Below are 21,383 nucleotides of genomic sequence, written 5' to 3'. Positions count from 1 at the left end.
TAGAATCTGAAGAGATTTTGAGAAGATTGTATTACACTTTGTGAAAGGTAATAAATGGAAAATTATATCAATTACATAAATGAATTTGATTCTGATATTATTACTGTGCACTCTGGTTATGCTAATTTATGCATATACAGAATTCACCATTGCCTATCATTTGTTCTATATGTAAAGTGACATTTTCATACATGCAAATAAAATTTTGCTACTGTAGTAGCTAAGAGTTTCTTTGCCTTTGTTAGAGAAGTTCCACCATATTAAACATGAATTTGTGCGAATTATTTTTATTTTGATCTTGAAATATACAAATCCACCTGTATACAGTCTTTAGGCACATTGACAAGAGTTCAGTTTACAGCTCCAAAATTGTTTGCATCATAGTCTTTGCAAAGTTCTCAGAAAAGCATCCCTGTGGTGCCAGAGAAATCCTAGAAACAAACAAAAAAACCACACAACACGCTGCAGGGATCAGATTGGTTAACCCTAATCAACTCATTTCCTTTAATTCATTTTATAATTTGGGATATCTAGTAACCCAAACTGAGTTCTGAAGATTTCAAATTACTTAGGTCCATTTTAAACACTGAAAGCACACAAAGAGATTTCAATATTATGGCTTTTTAAATAACATATTAGCTCATGGTAAAGTTTGGTAAGTTCATTTCTTACATGTCCACAAACTAAATAAGATATGCATAGCAAAATTTTTCTGTTCGTGTTCAGAAAAGGTGATTACACCATTGTGCTAGTATTCATTGGTTACAAAGTAGCAGCCGTGTTAGTCTGTATCCACAAAAAGAACAGGAGTACTTGTGGCACCTTAGAGACTAACAAATTTATTTCTGCATAAGCTTTCGTGGGCTACAGCTCACTTCTTCAGCTGCATAGAGTGGAACACACAGACAGAAGATATTTATACATACAGAGAACATGAAAAGGTGGAAGTACGCATACATCAATTGATTGGCCTCTTATAATTGGTATGCGTACTTCCACTTTTTCATGTTCTCTGTATATATAAATATCTTCTGTCTGTGTGTTCCACTCTATGCATGTGAAGACGTGGGCTGTAGCCCACGAAAGCTTATGCTGAAATAAATTTGTTAGTCTCTAAGGTGCCACAAGTACTCCTGTTCTTTTTGCTAGTATTCATTGTTGTGCTGCTATAACATAGTGTAAAAATGAGTTATTTTCTAATATAAAAAGATGGTGCTCTGTAGTTTAACAAGCTTAATATCTTTTTTTTTTTTTTTTTTTTGAGCTTGCCAATACTTTCATGGCTAGGATAGAAAACTTCAGGATTTTGGAGGCAAATGCTTGCTTAACTACTAGCTGTAAGATTATTTCTATTCTAACTTTGGTAGCCCGAGCTACATGTTACCAACTCGGGGTGGGGGGGGGGATTCTACTTGCCACTTTGAATCCAGCTTTTTCCTTAGCTTAGAGAGGTGCTCTCTTGCTACTTGTTTGTCATTAGCTTGAAAGAGACACAGCTCCTATTCTTTCTAAATTTTGTGCACTTCAACCTGTTTCTGGCTACTGTGAATCTCTGTTTTGCCAAGTAATAAAGGCTTAAATTCTGTAATTTTGAATTAATGAAATTCTAAAATCCCTGTATTTTGTACTTTCTCTGACTCGATATTATACTAACAATAGCACAACCATAATTATGCATCCAGTAATGTACTTGCTAACATGCTCTCACTACTTCCTGATATAATTCTAGAATGATTTTCTCTGTTTTACTTTTGATACCTATGTTTATATATTCCCTAATTGGAAGAGGAATATGTTATCTATTAAGTAGTTTGCCTGAGGCATAAATTTGATCTCTCACTATCTACAGGTCATTCTCCTGTTTTTGTTTCTTAGGATCATTGAATATATTTTCATTCTTCACTCAGATCTTTTCATTGCTCTACAATGAATTTCATATACCACTCACCTCCCCATGTGCTTGGATTTTGTTTTCTTTTCTCCAACCCATATGTATGTTGCCATTTTACTGCAGTTTCATATCTATATATCTATATATCTATATATATAGATATAGATATATAATTTTAAAAACTAGTATTTAATCCACAAAAGCAGGATTCTTTTGTATTGTAGTTTGTAGCATATCTAGGAATCCCGACGTTCAAGTAAAATATGTCAACCTCTTTAACTAGTGGTTCCTTTTGTTCCTCAAACCATTAAAAATATTTCAAATATGGCATGTCTCTATAATTCCATTTTTTGTATAGTTAATTACATCCTTATTATACCTCTCATTAATGTTTCCTGGATCTTTCCCCTGCTGAAGTCTAGTTTACAAACTGGTCGCTTCTTTCATCTCCTTTAGATCCCTTCATAAATTCAGGAGACCTAACTGTCACTAATTATATTAAAATAAATAAATAGTTTCACCACTTCTTTTAAAAATATTTATTTGTTGTAACATAATTGAAATTCCTATGGAAGTAATAATTTAGGCTGCAAGCCCTATTGAAGAATCTTGACTGTTTCTTCAACCAAATAATTCAATTGTCTTAGGCTAGATTTTTGGAGTTCAAGTCATTTTAAAATGTTCTTAAAATGCAATTAGTTTTCAAACTGTTAACAGTTACCTGTAAAGGGCGAACAGGGATTTGTACTTTTGTATTTTAAATAAATTAAATTAAATTTATTTATTTATTTTATTAGAAATTCAAGTCTTGTTTGCCTGGGAAGATTCTCAAACATTGGAGAACTAGTAGACTTATAGCATCACAGTGCCAAGAAAGTAAAATCTGGTAAATTTGAGAGAAGTTAATTTATTATCAGGGTTTTTGTTTAACACTCAGACAAAGCCCTTACTTTTATGCTGCAACATAGCTGCACAGACACATTATTGTTCTTCTCCATGAATTTGCCTTGTCACTGTGATCTAGAATCAAAGCTTTCATGATAAAGAGATTGCACTATGGTACTTGAATGAGGTAAATTGAATAATACTATTTCTTTTGTTTATCATTTTTACAGTGCAAATATTTGTAATAAAAATAATATAAAGTGAGTACTCTACACTTTGTATTCTGTGTTGTAATTGAAATCAATATATTTGAAAACGTAGAAAAAATCCCAAATATTTAATAAATTTCAATTGGTATTCTATTGTTTAACAGTGCGATTAAAACTGCAATTAATCATGATCATTTTTTGAGTAAATTGCATGAGTTAACTGCGATTAATTGACAGCCCTAATTTAAAAATATTCCTTTTGTTGGAGGAACATTGCCTTGTTCTTTAGAGAGTGGGTAAATAAGCGCACCTGACTTACCTTCTCTATACCATTCACTACTTTAAATACATCTGTCATGTCCTCACTTATTAATCAGTCAGTCTTCTCCCTCTCTCCTGATGTGGTAGTCCTTCCAATGCCTCTGATAATTAATTTTTGTCTATCCCTGTCCATCTCTGAACCCTATCTGTTTCTACTGGGACTTTTTTAGATGAGTAACCAGAATTGAGCACAATATTTAAGGTGAGGGTGTACCAACAACTTTCATAAGTGCATTTTATTTTCTCTGTAAATCTATGCAATTATATCTGCTTTTGTCTGCAGACAGCTTGAAACAATAGCTCTGATAGCAGAAAGTTGCCCCATTCACTTCAGTGAGGAAGCTATCTTAAATGTTAACTATTTCACTGCTTATCGTTTTAGTAGAAATATCTATCTAATGTACTCTCTTTCTGGTTCGTGGTAATGTCAGATGTTAATACAGGGTAAAGTTAAGAGTAGCTGGTTGTAAATCTTGTTCCCCACGTTTAAAGTTACCTATGCTTGAAAGAGAGGGAAAGAAGAGCTCTTTTCCCTCCCTAGTACCAAAAGTTTCAGCTGCCCTTTTCAGTTCCAAAATGTTTCTCCCGCCTTCCTGGATATGAAAAGCCCCAAATACTCCTTTCCAGGTGTCAGCAACCTTCAGTCTCCTTTCCTCCCCCCCAAGTACTTTTTAATGCAGGTATGCATTTTCCATACAAAAATCTGCAGCACAGTGAAAGTTGGGGTTGTGTGAAGTTGAATTGGATACCCAAATAAAGAATGCTGTACTGGAGTGGACAAGGTAGTAAAGAGGGAGAAGGTTTGGTATGAGACAGTGCTACATAATTCCTGGGGTTCCTGTCACAGAATTTTCAGGGCCAGTGTGCCACAGAAAACATGGGGCTTTATACCTACTTAACTAAAACAGATGGAGAGATTCAACACCTCGTCCTTACAGTTAGGGATTGAGTAAGCTTGCAATACATCATCATTCAGGAAGCCTTGCAGTAAGAAACAGGAAGAGAAATTTGATATTTGTAAGGAAAAAACTAAGGCTGTCGTTTAATCACAGTTAATTCAGTCGATTAAAAATTAATCTCAATTAAAAAAATTAATCGCACTGTTAAACAATAGAATACCAATAGAAATTTATTAAATATTTTTGAATATTTTTCTACATTTTCAAATATATTGATTTCAATTACAACACAGAATACTAAGTGTACAGTGCTCAGTTTATATTTATTTTTATTACAAATATTTGCACTGTAAAAATGATAAACAAAAGAAATAGTATTTTTCAATTCACCTCATTCAAGTACCATAGTGCAATCTCTCTATCATGAAAGTGCAACTTATGAATTTAGATTTTTTTTGTTACATAACTGCTCTCAAAAACAAAACCATATAAAACTTTAGACCCTACAAGTCCACTCACTCCTACTTCTTATTCAGCCAATCGCTAAGAGAAACAAGTTTGTTTACATTTATGGGAGATAATGCTGCCCACTTCTTAATTATGTCACCTGAAAGTGAGAACAGACGTTCACATGACACTGATGTAGCTGGCATCACAAGATATTTGTGCCAGATGCGCTAAAGATTCATATGCCTCTTCATGCTTCCGCCATCATTCAAGAGGACATGCTTCCATGCTGATGACGCTCATTAAAAAAATATGTTAATTAAATTTGTGATTGAACTCCTTGGGTGAGAATTGTATGTCTCCTGCCCAGTTTTACCCACATTCTGCCATATATTTCATGTTACAGCAGTCTCGGATGATGACCCAGCACATGTTGTTCATTTTAAGAACACTTTCACTGCAAATTTGACAAAATGCAAAGAAGATTCCAATGTGAAATTTCTAAAGATAGCTACAGCACTCAACGCAAGATTTAAGAATCTGAAGTGCCTTCTGAAATCTGAGAGGGACGAGGTGTGGAGCATGCTTCCAGAAGTCTTGAAAGAGTAATACCCCAATGCGGAAACTACAGAACCCGAACCACCAAAAAAGAAAATCAACCTTCTGCTGGTGGCATCTGACTCAGATGAAGAAAATAAACATATGTCGGACCCCACTGCTTTGGATCGTTATTGAGCAGAACCCATCATCAGCATGGACACGTCCTCTGGAATGGTGGTTGAAAAATCAAGGGATATGACTCTTAATCGCATCTGGCATGTAAATATCTTGTCGCCAGCTACAAACAGTGCCTGCAAACACTTGTTCTCACTTTCAGGTGACATTGTAAAAAGAAGCAGGCAGCATTATCTTCTGCAAATGTAAACAAACTTGTTTGAGTGATTGGCTGAACAAGAAGTAGGACTGATTGGACTTGTAGGCGCTAAAGTTTTACATTGTTTTATTTTTGAATGCAGTTTTTTTGGTACATAATTCTACATTTGTAAGTTCAGCTTTCATGATAAAGAGACTGCACTACAGTACTTGTATTAGATGAATTAAAAAACTCTATTTTTTTAGAGTGCAAATATTTGTAATAAAAAATAAATATAAAAGGAGTGCTGTACACTTTACATTCTGTGTTGTAATTGAAATAAATATCTTTGAAAATGTAGAAAACATCCAAAAATATTTAATAAAATGGTATTCTATTATTGTTTAACAATGCATTTAATTGAGCATTTAATTGCGATTAATTTTTTTAATCGCTTGACATCCCTAGGAAAAAGTCATGGCTTATTTATATACACCATAAAGAAGCAAAAAAGAGAATGAGTTATTTTTTTCCTCCCTTTGCAGATCAACTTCTAAGCAGATATTTCCTGTATAATTAAGCAGGATGAAAGGGTTACATTCTTGCAATGTTGGGCCCATCCAGAAGTCCTTTCTTAGATAGCTTGTTTGTTTGTTTGTTTAAAAGATTAGTACTGTGTGAGGATTTTAAGACAGGGCCCAATATTTAAGGGATTTATTTAATTTCTAAATCATTCATACATAGTAGTCTCTTACTTTTTAGATAAATCCTTTGCTGATACGTAATCTTTTCTTTTTATTGTTTCTACCAAATGCAGAACTAACTGAAGTTCTATAAGTGAACTTATGTAAGTTTTAGTCATTAATTGATACTTCTTATGCAGTAAATCCATTCAATTTTAATCAGCATTAGCTCATATTCTATATTTGGGGTATTTCTCTACCGCTTTAATTTTCCCTTTCTATACCACCTGCTCCCCTTTCGTCCCTCTTCCCGCCCCTCCGCCTTTCTGAATATATTGGTTTCACTAAAGTCTAGTTCGTTCTTTCTTCCTTGTTTTTCAGACCAGCAAAAATGGGAAGTACTGGATTCTGGTTTCCTCCAAGAAGAGTCAGCGGAACTGGTTAAGACCAAAATCTGAGGAGTTTACTGGGCTACCATCAGGTGTGCATTAAAACAAAGGCTACCATAATTCATTTTTAAGTATGCACTTCTTTTAAAATGGTATAAAATGTATGATGTATGTAATGCTGTAGATTTTTATAGTGTATATCATCATTCATCCTACAGTTGTGAAAGCACCAATGAGAGTGAGAATTTTAAGTGATATGTTGAGTCACAAACAGGCGTTTTTACTCATATAAAATTCGTTCAGCTGGTCTTCGGAAAATGTAATATTTGAGCATCAGTGTTTTTAAGCTTTGTCTTCATTGTTCAGTCTATACATCCACAGGTGAAAAGTGGAATTTTTTTTATATTGAAAGATAATTCTGAAGTTCTTCATTAACTATTGAAAATACCCTAGGAATAGCAATCAGAACAACATTTTTAAACGAATCACTATCATAATCATAGGATCAAATCCACTCTTAATTTGTTTTAACAATGCATATTTGGGTACATTTTTGAGCACAATGAATTCAAAATCATCTTCATTCGTTTGGATCATAGGGAAATTAAACATTATTAACTCTGCTTGATCCTTTTCAGCATTCTGTGATTTATTTTTGAGAGAGAAGTTAGAGAACTGGAGGCTTTGAAGGGGGGAGAAATATAGTACATATAGAGGATCAGAGACTTCAGTTGCAGTGAAGTTAGTTTAATTTTATTTCTCAAATTCTGATTAAAAGGGACTTTGGTAAATGTTTTTGTCCACAAATTTAACTTAACTTTAAAGTTGCTGGGCCAGATCCTCCTCTCCTATCAGTATAAATCAGAAATAACTCAGTTAAGTCATGGAAAAATTGGTCTGGGCTTTTACCCTTATGTAAGTGAAGAAGAATTTGGCCTCAAGTTTCCATTGACTGATTCATTTCATCACTTGATAGGGGAGGAGGGCTGAAACTAAGCTTCTTCTTTGATGCCTATGTACGTTCCCACTCAGGAATTGGTTCCCCATGCTCCCATCTCATGAGTGTGAACGTATGGAGGCAACTCTTGAAGAATCACTGTTCTTCAAGACACCGCTCTTCCGTCACTGGTTAACTTAAAAAAATGCTGTTAACCACTGATACAGCTTTATAATAAACTTTCAGTCTGATGCTTTAAGGTTGCAGTGTTGCTAATCCTTCAAATTAAAAAAAGCATAGCAGCAAAAATATCATGAGATTTAAAAAATAGAATAATACCTTGGTCTGTCAATTAATGGTTTTACCCTGTAAGAGAGGAGGCTTATGCAGACACACTCAATGCATTTTCGGTTTAAAATTCAATCTGAAATGTACATAAAATGAACACACATTTTAAGGAGGACCCTTTCTCTCTTTTCCTCCTGGCCAACCGAAGAGAGACTTTCCTTCAGACTCTCTCCAGCTCTCCGAAGTGGTATGTCCTGGACACTTGTAAGGTGCTTCTGCTTTTCTCTTCAAGCTGAAACCCCATTTCACTTGGGGATTGTTCTTAAGTCCCTTTTCCAAGCAATGTTTGCTACCTTATTGTCCCCTAAACAGAAGCCCAGCGGCATTGGGGAGGAGAGGACAGCTGATCCAGGGGACAGGCTGCCTTGGAAGCTAGCTATCCTCCCTTCACCGCCAGCTAGGGACAGTTCATTTTGTTCACTAGAGGAGGTGGCATTAGCTTGGAGCAGCTGTTGCCTGGTGCTCTTTGCCTGACTCCTGGCTGCTCTTCCCACCTGTCTCAACAGCTGCTTCTTTTAAGCTACAAGCATGCAGAAGCACACAGCAGGGAGCTGAGATACTGAAGGAGGCAGCAAGCTTGGGAATAGTGCCCTCCAATGCCAACAGAGAGCTGCACTTCAAAACCATCAGCTCAGGCTACTGACATCGACCTCTGGTGTCTGTGGCAAAACTGCATCTAGAACAGTTGCTCAGCCAGAATTCCTGAGCTGATGGTACTTGTGCATTGGATTTTCAAAAACTGGAAATTACTCATTGCGATAGAAATGCCAAATTCAACTCCTTCAAATCCTGTCTACCTTTTATATTGAACTCTGTCATTCATTCTGTTTCTCTCATGCTGCCTTTTACCATGCTGTTGTAGATCTAGCTTTTGATCTATGTCACACTGGATCCTTTGGTATTTCAAATTGCAGTTGAGTTTTGATGTTTAAAATAGTGCTGTAGTACTTTTGGCAATAAAAGATTGTAAAATACTGTGAGATCACCAAAGATCAGTTGCTACCGTGTATTGCCAGATTAAGAATTGAGAGCTACTCTTTCCAACAGACAATTTCAGTGGGATAGACCTCCTCCTGAGTGGGTTTCTCATGTATTTCACAGATCTTAACACCTCAAGCTAGATTGTGATCCTTCTAGAATGAATGAATAAGTGTTTCCATCTTGATCTAATCTAACTCTCAACATTTTCTCTATTTTATGATGTAGGAATTGTTTGGGGAGGATGGATATTTCCACTGTCGAGCTGAAAAAAGCCTAATTTATAGATATCTTTATCCATATCAATTTTGACTTAGTACAGTATACAGTTGCAGGAAAATTTCACTAGGCATTAACTGGAACATTGTGTATACTTTATTTATATATATACACAAGTACAGTTTAATCCCTTGCGAAATCTGCAGCTGCCAAAAGTCAGCTTTATCTGTATAGTTTTGAGTAACGTTATTTTTGATGCATTCTGTAATCTTTCTGAAACATTGCTATTCTCCATCAGTGCCCTAAGGAAAAGTTACAAGGTGTAGTATCAGGGCACATGTGGATCTATTCATCCTGAGCAATGCATTTTAAGATTTGTGACAAATAGCATAAAGAAGCCAACAGGTATTACATTAGACCAGCTGAACCTAATTTTATTAAGTTTTATTCAGAAGCATCACATAGCAAGTAAACTTCAAAATTAAGTTTAGTTACAAACTAGTTGTTTCTTATTTTTTTTTCCAGTCCCCTTTTGCTTTCTTTTACGACCACATGAAACTTGAGAAGCCATCTAAAGCTAAATCATTTAGTGGAGTTGGGCAATTCCCAAGTGTCCAACAAGAAGGCCTGGTTTAGGCTGCGATGGCCACTGTCATTCCTGGTGATTTGTCAGAAGTAAGAGATACCCAGAAAGTCCCTTCAGGGAAACGTAAGCGTGGTGAAACCAAACCAAGAAAAAACTTTCCTTGCCAACTGTGTGACAAGGCCTTTAACAGTGTTGAGAAATTAAAGGTTCACTCATACTCTCACACAGGAGAGAGGCCCTACAAGTGCACACAACAAGACTGCACCAAGGCCTTTGTTTCTAAGTACAAATTACTAAGGTATTAAACTCTATTTATCTTTCAGATTATATTATCTATTTTATGTTGGCCATTTTAAGCCTTGTAAAAGTATATATTTGTGTACACATTTTTCAGCTGATTTGCAGAGAGGAAATGTTAATTAAAGTAGACATTGGTTTGTTTCTAGAATTCTAAATTACAGTATGTAAGTTTACCAGCTAATGTTTTTGGGTTTGTTTTTATAAATGAGAATAGAATTTTCATTTGTATAAGGAGGTGCCACAAGAAAAGTGTATGGACTGAGAATTTTGGCTATGGACATTTACACAAGTACTTTCATACTTGCCCATATCCCTGTTTCAGTAGCTAAAACCACCAAAATCTAAAGTGTCAATTTAAATGTAATGTTCATGTTTTGCTATATTTAAATTTGTCAAACTGTCTTTGTAGTGTCCTGCTGTCAGCTAAAAAAGATTCTGTTGTGAAGAAACGTTAGTGTAGTATTTAGCTGCCATTAAAAAAATGAACACTTGTACTTTTTGATCAAAATAATTACTTACAGAATATATCTGTGTTTAAAGGCATATGGCTACTCATTCTCCTGAGAAAACCCACAAGTGTAATTATTGTGAGAAAATGTTTCACCGAAAAGATCACCTAAAGAATCACCTACATACACACAATCCCAACAAAGAGGCCTTTAAGTGTGAAGAATGTGGAAAGAACTACAATACCAAGCTTGGGTTTAAGCGTCACCTGGCTTTGCATGCTGCAACAAGTGGTGATCTCACCTGTAAGGTATGTTTGCAGACATTTGAAAGCACGGGAGTGCTGCTGGAGCATCTAAAAACTCATGCAGGCAAGTCATCGGGTGGAGTAAAGGAGAAAAAGCACCAGTGTGAACACTGTGATCGTCGGTTCTACACCCGAAAGGATGTCCGTAGACACATGGTAGTGCACACTGGAAGAAAGGACTTCCTCTGTCAGTATTGTGCACAGAGATTCGGGCGGAAAGATCACCTAACACGCCATATGAAGAAAAGTCACAACCAAGAACTTTTGAAGGTCAAAACAGAGCCAATGGACCTTCTAGATCCCTTTACCTGCAATGTTTCTGTGCCTATAAAGGATGAGCTGCTTCCAGTGATGTCTTTACCTTCCAGTGAGCTGACATCAAAGCCATTTACAAACACTTTGCAATTGAATCTCTACAACACTCAAATTCAGTCCATGCAGAGTTCTGCATCTGCACACCAAATGGTCACCACATCATTACCCTTGGGAATGCCTTGTCCAATAGATATGGAGTCTGTCCACCCGTCTCACCAGCTATCTTTGAAATATCCACTCAGTTCTACCTCATATGCAATTTCTATGCCTGAAAAAGAACAGCCATTGAAAGGGGAAATTGAAAGTTACTTAATGGAGTTGCAAAGTGGTATACCGTCTTCATCCCAGGATTCTCAAGCATCTTCATCTAAATTAAGGTTGGATCCTCAAGTAGGGCCACTAGATGATGGATCTGGGGAGGTTTCCCTTTCTAAAAGCTCTGTTTCCATTAGTGAACCTCTAAATACCCAACCGTTGGACTTTTCTCAGTTGTTCAACTTCATACCAGTAAATGGCCCTCCCTATAACCCTTCTGTTTCAGTGGGAAATCTTGGAATGAGTTATACACAGGAGGAGGCACATTCTTCAATGGCTCAACTTCCACCACAAACACAGGATCCTCACGATCCTAGCAATAGTATAGGTCTTGGGTCCCTGCACTCATTGTCAGCAGCTTTCGCAAGTAGTCTAAGCACAACCACCACCCTACCACGTTTTCATCAAGCTTTCCAATAGGATGTACAAAACTGGCTTATTACTGTCTATTTGTAGAAATGCCTTAGGTAATCATTTTTAACTTAGTGCCTACTATAAGACATTACAAATCCTCTGCTTTTGTACAGTACCAATCTCATGAAGCCAGTAAGAAATTTAAATTAACTTTTACATGTTTTGAAAGTGTTTTATTCTCAACTGTGTTTACTTTGGTTTTTAAAAAAAGTCTCAATGTATTGTTTAAATTTTCACTGCCAATTGACACACTGATAAAAAATAATAGAAAGCAATTCCTACTAAACTTTGACACACACACCCCTTGTTTAAAACTTTTTTCAAATGTATCAGTTGTTCTGTTTTGTCAAGTAAATGGTAGCTCGACCGTTTTACATTTTGTAATAGAATCCTAGTTTTTAATTTTACACACAGCTTCCTGAAGATCTTCAAATGAACTAAATGGTGGTATCTTATCTGGTCCATAATCTGACAATTTTTTTTTTAATTAGTATAGAATTCAAACTTCCTTGTTGAAATGTATACATACTTTTCATTTTGACTTAGTCATTATGAAAGGTATTAAGAACTTACTATTTTCTGGCTTAAATTGTTGCCGCCTGTATCAAGATTGGATAAGAAGCAATTTAACTTAATTACTCATCGACGAAATTATTCTTGCTTAATTGGCCAATGTGTCAAGTTGAAATTGGAACTGTTTTGTGCTTTTGTGACTCTGGTGAAGGGAAAAGAGGCAAAATTAATGGCTGACCCTGAAATATAGGAGTGTTGTAATTTAGTAGTGCGGAATATTTTGTCACAATTTTTGATTTAATTCTTAACTTGCTGTTTTTCTTTTTAGTAGTATAGAAAGAGTACTGCATAGGAGTCTTCAGATTTTATATTCACATCTGTAGGCATCAGTCTTTCCCAGCTGCCACAGCCAAAGTGTGGGTCAAGTCCAGCCAGAAGTTTTATACCTAGTGTCAGTTCAATGTGAGTCTGCAGTCAGAGAGTGAATGTAAATTTGCAGATATCAATTTTCATTTTTTAAAGTGGAGTGGATCTTTTCAGTTGTGTGACGTGGTGTGTTATGTCCTCCTAAGCGACAAGTTAAATGTTAATCACACTTACTACACCTGGGTACTTGGCTAGGGACTTTTTGCCCATTGCCAAGGTTTAAAGACAGGACTCTTAGGAGTGAAGTAAAAGCATATTGCTTACACCACTTTTACCTAATCTGATATACTCACGTCTCCTACCCCTAATAACCAAAAGAGAAATAACTGTGATGTGTAAAAGCAAGCTAGATTTGCTTTAACTCAATACTAATATTCATTTTCCTTGTCATTTTTGGATAAGGAATTAAAAAATAAAAATGAAATACATTAGTATCACTCAGTCAGTAGTGAGGATGCATAAAAGGTTTTGAGTGGTTAAAATAAATATACTTCACAGAAACAAAAGTTGCTCCCATTGAAGGAGCTTTTGCTCCCAATATTTTATCATTAGCTCCTACTTTTTTTCTCTAGGAGCAATATGCAGGTGTAGTTTTACTATTTTATACTTATATGTATTTAAATTTTATTACTGAAAGATAATGTTTTTATAAATGTTTGTGTTCCAAAGGCATTAAAATAAGGATGTATTAATAAGGATAATACCTTTTCAAATTCTGCAAACTACTCCTAGATGTTGGGTTTAGGAGCATATTATCTCAAAGTGGACTTTAGCTCTGCTTCATGACTGCTTCCTTTAGTTTCTATGAAACAGATTGCTTACCTACATCTTTAGTTGAATGATGTGTTCAGTATTGCTTCCTCCTCCCTCCACCCCAAGCATTTTAAGGAAAGAAAAACATTGTGTGAAAAGAGCACAAAATAAACAGAACAGAAACACTTTAATACTAGTTTAAACCAGCAAGCATAAGATAAAAAGCAAGTGGAAAGAAGTTACTTTATTCTGGATCTTATTTAACCAGTTTGAGCTGAAGATAAATGGATTCCATTCCCTTAATGGGCCATATTGTATGTGGACCTGAGCATCTTCAACTTCTGAAAAGTTTTGGGTGCACAGAATCTCACAGAATCATACCCTTCATAAGCCACATTTATCACCCAGAAAAGGCAATTGGAGACCGACAATTCCATTAGGTTGTGTTTGTCAATATACGCAGCTGTTGGAAAATGAATATGCATATCACCAATTTCAGAACTACAGTGAATTGTTAGTCTGGCAGCAGGGAAGGCCACTTGTTAGTGTTGCAAATTAGTTTAATCTTAACTGCCAACACAGAACATTCTGACAGACCTATCCCATTACTTAAGGGGATGGAAGTGGTGTGTATCTAGCATTTAGAAAAAGTGCCATTTGTTTATCAGTTTTAGTTCTGATTAGACTTGATTGAAATTTTTTTTGCCAGCATCCATTTTCTTAGTATATAATCAGAATCTTTACTACTAATGGTAGTGCCTTAGCTTTGTAAAAAGGGATTGACATTTCACTTCAGAAATAGGGACCTCAGACAAGATATTGAACCTCATTCAGTCAGGGCTTCAGTTGGTGGCTACATGATGTATGTTTGCTACTGAACTAGGATGTATGAATATGTGGAAGCAGATTGACACTGTAAGCAATATTAACACATTAGTGCTTTAGAGTATATTTTAGGCAGAATTATTATTGGCCACTATTAAAATGTCAGTTTTTAAACCCTACTTTCTTGTTACCGAGTTGATTTTATTTTTTCAGGGGAGGGGAGGGAGGGAGGCTGGCTGATCATGCACCACTCTTTGTGCAACTTTTAAACTTCTAGTATGTCTTTTTTAAATACATATATTTTTGTGTACTTGTTGCTTGTGCTTTATTTAGTAGTAAATTGTGGAATAGAGTGATTTATTGTTAATTTCACAGTAGCGGTTTTTAAAAACCATATACTGACTGAAACATGAGCCAGAGCTGATTGCTTATTAAGCTAATAATGAATGTTAAGAGTACATATTTTCAGGATCATTTGCCTAGTGAGCTATACATGTATTATAGGCCAATATTTTTTAAAATAAAGCTTGTTCAACCTCTATGTTACACATATTACAAGATATAGCACTTTCAAAAAGAAACCCTAAACCTTTTTAAGAAAATTTCTTACAGGTTATGCTTTTTATTATAAAAACTTTTATTATAACTTGTTTCAAGTGCCATTAGATTACATATATGTAGGACTTTGGTATAATGCTTTGTGTACAAAATGGTAGACGTAATTTTAAACAGGTACATTTTTACAGTGTTTTCTTATCAATTTGCTATATTGCACAAAACCAGTGTGTCTTTCTTAAGGCTTTTACAATGGTTTTTTACTAGGTTTACATGTTTCAAACTACACTGTCTTCTACTGCCATTTTTAACACCAATAAAAAAAATTAGTCATGCGTTCCTCACCAATTATAAACTGTGCACTCTGGAGTTTTGGATGGTAAACTGTCATAGAATTTTAAAATATCCTATCTTAGCTATGCTGCTGTCTGAAGTAAACATAGGGCCTGATCTTACACCATTAAATTAAAGGGAAGCAGGACTGCACCCTTAGTTATGTCTGTTTGTCTCATACACTGGTTTAGCAGCTCATTCTACATACTTTTTCAGTCTATAGAAGGCCTATGAAATGTACTTTGCTATAAACTGTGTAGACACTCAGCTACCCATCCTGCAATCCTCCTAGTGTACAATTAAAACCCCCACCTATTTAACGTTACACAGAAAGTCAAAATAGAGAAATGCATTCTAGTTCAAAAGTGTATCTGGAAAGTCCCAAAGCCCTTATACAGTAAGGGTGTCTTATTTTGTTGGAAGGCAGTGTTTTTTGATAGCAGTTATCTAGCCCTGGAAGTGACACAGAACTATTGCTAATCATATGTAAACACTTTTCAGTATAAGCTTCAGTGGTACAGTTGAACCAGAATGAATGTTTATCTTCTCAGAAACACTCCTGCAATATTGTTATATTGGATCATGCTGCTAATGTAACTTGGGATACAACTCCTCTCATGGTGCTACAAACCTTTCTGTCTCATTCAGATGTATTTTTACCCCTAGAAAAAGGACTATACTAGACCTGTAGGTATACGATATATTTTTATACTGTGACTTAATTTGTCATTAATGAACTTTGTACAACACCACAATGTATTCATATGCACTTGCAAAAGGAAAATCTTGGACATGCAAATGTATACCCAGACAAGCCCAATTTTTGTTCACAAAACTAGAGGATGACTGTTAGTTAAAATGAAATGTGGGCTTTTTCTATGGTGTGGAGTGAAGAACATACTGTATGTTGCTAAGAGCCCTTTTTGAATTTAGACAAAAACTGGGAATACTATATTGGGGAATGGATGACGCACGTGAACCTGACTTGGATTGCTGAAATTATATTTTTGGGGAAAAAAATGTTTGGACTTGTATGCTAAAATGTTTTAATGATAAAGATTGAGTCAAAAATAGAAAGCAAAAAAAAAAAAAAAAAGACCCCTGCATTCCAGACTGAATTTGTATATGTTTCTTGCATTTAAAATTGCTATCCTGTGATATGGGAAATTGAATTGCTTATCATGTATATGTACTTTAAAATGTATTCACAAACTACTGTTGTATTTGTATAAAATATAGACAAAAAGATTGCATATATATTTTTGTGTATAAGCTCTGTAAAATAGCAATCACATTATGAAGCTGCAGCAGAACTTCATTTTAAACATTCACATCCAAAGAAACAGACTATTTATTGTCCACATACCCAGATTATAAAATATACCTTGCTGCTATTAAACAATAGTGCTGCAGCTACAGTGTTATGTTTGCTGTACAAAAATATGTGAACTCCACAAAATATATCAATAAAGTTACAGAATGGTTTTAGTTAATGTATAACGTATGGCTGGCATTTTAATAGATAAACATGGTTGCATGTGTGGGGTTTCAGAAAATGATCATAAATTACAACTGTCACATTAAACACATTTATTTTCATTCTGCAAGGATTTAACAACTTGTCTGATTTAAAACTGGTAGGATGGCAGTTATTCAGAGACTCATAAAACAAAACATAGGCATCTGCAGTACATGATTTAGCCACGTGACAAATTTGGAGATCCTACTTTCACTGCAGTGTAGTGGCATCTCTACACTGAAAATAAGGATTGAGGAAGCTGCCACACTACATGTTGAAGCCTGCTGTGAGAAACTGGCAGATGAGTTGGAGACGACTTAGCACACAGGAGATTGTGATGTGTTGCGTGATCAGACAGAAATATGGGCAATTCATGTTGACTTTACACTTGCTATTTGTAATTATTGGAAATTATGCTTTAAACAAGACTGTTGGCTCATTTCCTTGAAAAACCATCCTGGGAAGCTCTGTGGGGCCAAAACACTACATATGCATGAGTCACTACAGTTAAGGTCTCACTAAAAACAGTCAGTGACTCAGCTGCTAGTGCATGCAGAGGGTAGTACTATGAATCCAGTCAAAATCCTATTCCTGCCTTGCTGTGTATCGTTTGTCTCCCCTTGCTCCCATTCCAAGTAGATACTTCCACTAACTTATGACTACCTACTAGGAAGCTAAACGACTAACAGCTGCCTGACAGTAGGGTTAAATTCATATTCCATCCATTCTCAACAGTGTATTTGGGTTTATGTCTCTGGGAATATATAGCTTAACCCTCACCACTGTCTACATTTCCTGCTTTTGCTTTCTTTTCCCCTATTAAGGGGAAAAAAGAAGAAAAGGCAGAAAGGAATTGGAAAGAGATTCTGCTCCTGCGAACTATGGACGTAGATGTTTCACCTACTTTGAGAGAGTTTTTTTTTTTAACCTCATTCTCACATTTATCTCTCTCCCCTGCACTGGCTAGTGCCAATTAAAAAAAAAAATCACTTCTGTACCATGGGTTCCTCATTTGCTTGGGAGAATTGTTTATAGTGAAGTAGTGCCAAAAGAGACACATGAGAATCTGGGCCCAGCTCTATATACATGGAAAGATATGTTCCCTTCCCTGAAAAGCTTACAGTCTGAATTAACTAAACAGGCAACATAGAAACAAAATGTCACATTAGTTACATTTTTTTTACACATTTTCCCCCTAAACCACCCTTTCCCCCATTTAAAAAAAAAAAAAAAAAAAAAACCTTTGTCCACGTGCCTCACCTAGTATTCTCCACCCTTGCTGGCCTAACATGTCCTCCTTTCCAACCTGACAGTGCCAGAGAAATAGAAGCAAGATGTATAAATGGTTGGACAGGTGGGGCCCAGACGGTTGACTGGTATTGTAAAATGGATGATAGAATAATATTTTCTAAAGGCCCCATGGCATGATCACTTCTTCCCTGGTTGGCAGCTCCAGCTACCTTCTCTAAGGGTAGGGGATAGGTACCAAGGGTTCTACTTCCTCATGGGACTACTGTTTAGAGTAACCAGATGCCGGAGCCCTTTTATGCCTCCTGTGAGCCTGGCCCTACTGCTAAAGACCTCTCAGCTGGGGAGGGTATTTTTTGTCACCTGCCTTTCAGTATGTCCTCATTTTTAGCTTGGGGAGTGCGGGAGTAAATACTAACTTGCAGTGTTGTACCAAATGGGCACTATGTTCAGCCACCATCTCAGTTCCTGCAAAGTATTAGCACTGCCAGCTTTGGTGCTATGGGATGTATTTTATTTTTTGAGTCCCTCAGCTCTGTCTTCTTTCTTCCCCACATACAGAGAAGGGATTACTGAGTGACCACTGTGGAAAGCTCAGAGATGTTATCACTTCAGCTATATTAAACTAAAAGGTAGCTTGGAACTCCCGACTATTTTAGCAGGCAATATCTATGGTAAACGAGAGGAGAGGCGATGGGGGCTCACTATCTTTCTTAGCAATACATCTAGTGACTTCCTTATCTTCCTTGTGACTAGAGGGGAAAGCCCACTTGGTGTTTTTTTTTTTTTTTTTTTTTTTTTCCTCCCGTGGATTCCCTAATATGAAGAAAATTGCTTGGGGGGGAGGATTTAGAACACATTTCCAAAACTATGGTCTGAGAGCGAGCTGACTGGTCACATGATGTTGGCTTCTCCATTTTCAGTTGCTATAGTCTATTGTCAGGTGTAAGTGTACTTTTAATTTTCCATGTTGCCAATTGCAATTGCCAGAGGAATGTTATGTTGTCATAAATGGGCAGGAGGCCTACAAGATACTCGGTAATAAAGTACAGTCCATGCGATGTAAAAGTTTGAGACGGCGTGCTAAATGATTTAACCCTTGCTTATAGTGATTGAGCAGAGCCTTTAGGCAAAGAACCAGTGATGCCTCATCCCCAGATTTATAACTGCACTGGGGATGGAGATGTTGAGGCTATAAGCATGCAAGAAAGTGGTAGAAGTTCTAGCCAATCCTCTCTGACATTCTCTCGTCATACTTCTACTTTGATCATTGTCACTCAGAAGTTAGCGCAAGCGTGGCAACCATCTCCAAGTCCTAGAGCATAAGTACCCGGGTTCCTCAGAGAAGGCAGTGCAATTTTCTTCATAGATCCGAAGTAGATGCAACAGTGTTATCTTCATTTCTCATGTATTCCTCACTGAAGCCATGACTTGTGAAAGGCCTGGGTGCATTTTGTCCTTTGTAAGGCTTGTGTGGTGTTAGCTTCCATCCTAGCTTTTGACTTCCTGTGAGAGATGCATTTTTTGTGCATTTATCTTGTGATACATTTTACCCTTATTTTGGGGGAGGAGAGGGGGCAGAAGAATTAATGTCTTTGGAGTAGCATATGCTACAGCACAGTGGTGGTCTTTATAGTTCATAGGCCTCTAGTGGGCAACAGTGATGCTGCTTGCATGTATCTTCTCCCCCCATTGCCTTCTTGAAATTTCAGACAGACAGGGGTTTGTTTTTTAATAAGGTGCTAATAAAACTGGTCATTTAAAAGGCACATGATGCATCTCTACATGACAGTGTCCTTGGCTCACAGATACTCTGTCTGGAAATGGAACACCAATAGGAGTAAGAACGCCCTGGAGAGGCAGAGTGCTCCAGGAACAGCAAGGATCGCAGGCTTCCTCCTCTCCCCCACCCACCTGCCCCAAGCTAACCCCTGTAGGCACACAAAGCAAGAGAAAACCCATTTTACTTAGGAGTGAATGTGCTGTGAGGAGTAAGCCTTCTCTTCTCTCTCACCAGGAATAGAGAGGTGTCATTGGACTCACTCCATGTGTATGTCTCTTCCCCTCACTGCACCACACTGAACATTGAGACAAGTAGCAGTGGAGAGCTGAAAAGACGGGATGCCGTGGGAGGATTAGTACTATGGAAATGGACCTGGGGCAGTGGAGTGTCATAGAGATAGAAAGGGTGGTTTGGGAGTGTGGAGAGGAAGTGGGTTTTGGAATGTGGGGGTTTAGAGAAGATGAGGGGAAAGGAAAGAAATGGGGAAGAGATTGAGATGAGAAGCCATGGGAAAGAAATTGAAAGTAAGTACATGAAGGAAGAAAAAACATTCTTTGAAGGGTGAGAATGGAAAAGTGTAGAGAAGCAGAGGGAAGGACACTAGGATATATAATAAGAAAAGGAAAAGGGTGAAGGGTGATAAAATGAAAGAATGATAAAAGCATTTAATATTTTGATTCCAAAATAAAATAGTTCTGCCTAGTGTGCATGTTCTGTAATAAAACAGAGTATTCAGGCTGCACAATTATATATTCAAGTCAAGAAGTAACAAAGGCAAGGTTGCCCCCTGGTGCATGTGCATTACAATCCAGTCTCTTCATGATCTTTACCCTATATCAGGTAATCCAGTATCAGATGTTCCCTACTGCGTTAGATAGATGTATAGCATCTTCTAAATGTTTCATTTGTGCATAATTATATTAATTCATTGGCATAATGGTTCACTATGTCTTCAAGGACTTAAATTGGGAAGATGAATTCTGTGATACATATTTTTAAAATGTAATCAACAGCCAGTCACTGTACAATTTCTTTTCAACCTGCAGTCCAGCCTTCTTTTTATGCAGCTCATGTTATAAGACAGTTAATTGTGAAAGCACTTAGCTAAAAATGTAAGTGGCTTCTGATGGTTAAAATAGATTTAAACATGTTGGGAAGACCACACCACATTGTTGCATTACCCCTGGGTGGGCTATATATGCCAATAACTTTCACTATTACTTTAAACAAGTGATACTCAGACCTTAGTGGTTCAGGAGCCAAATTAGGGATTAATATTACCTGAGAGAGAGAGAGAGAGTGTGTGTGTGAGAGAGAGATAAATTCTCAAGCAAAATGACTGACCAAATATTTTATCAGCTACAATTGGTTAATAACATAGTAAAAGCATCCTGAGTGGTTAGTAATGAAATCACACAGTGTTTTAATATTGTGTTGCAAAGAGTCACAGGAGACCCATTAAAGAGCCAGTTGCGGCTCACGAGCTTCAGGCAGAGTGTCACTGCTCTAAACTGTTATACTTAATCTATAATATGTTGTATAAAAATGGTGGTAGTGTGTCCTTTTCATATAATTCACTTCTGTGGACTCTGATATACACAGAGTAGTACAGGGTACTAGAAGATGTTATACACACTGATGTCATAGAATATATATAAATTTAGAACTGTTTGCTCAAACTTAAA

At 36.5% G+C, this 21,383-nt stretch overlaps 1 protein-coding gene across 12 annotated transcripts in view; it reads left to right on the top strand.

The window, feature by feature from the left end:
* PLAG1 (PLAG1 zinc finger) overlaps positions 1-16,159 on the top strand; it is a 51,424-nt gene extending 35,265 nt beyond the window's left edge. For 7 of the 12 annotated variants that reach the window (XM_008170784.4, XM_065585571.1, XM_042857005.2 and 4 more), the window contains 3 exons: positions 6,570-6,669; positions 9,585-9,943; positions 10,486-16,159. In XM_008170784.4, coding sequence (XP_008169006.2) covers positions 9,702-9,943; positions 10,486-11,749 — 1,506 coding nt within the window. In that variant the 5' untranslated portion in view covers positions 6,570-6,669; positions 9,585-9,701 and the 3' untranslated portion in view covers positions 11,750-16,159. The remainder of the gene's footprint in view (positions 1-6,569; positions 6,670-9,584; positions 9,944-10,485) is intronic. The other 5 variants (XM_042857008.2, XM_008170786.4, XM_042857010.2 and 2 more) reach the window with 1 other exon arrangement.
* Positions 16,160-21,383: the final 5,224 nt, after the last annotated feature.

Source organism: Chrysemys picta, chromosome 2, assembly GCF_011386835.1.
Source record: "Chrysemys picta bellii isolate R12L10 chromosome 2, ASM1138683v2, whole genome shotgun sequence".
Lineage (NCBI taxonomy): Eukaryota > Metazoa > Chordata > Testudines > Emydidae > Chrysemys > Chrysemys picta.
The sequence above is the reverse complement of the archived record's forward strand: the minus strand, read 5'-3'. Positions and strand labels throughout refer to the sequence as shown.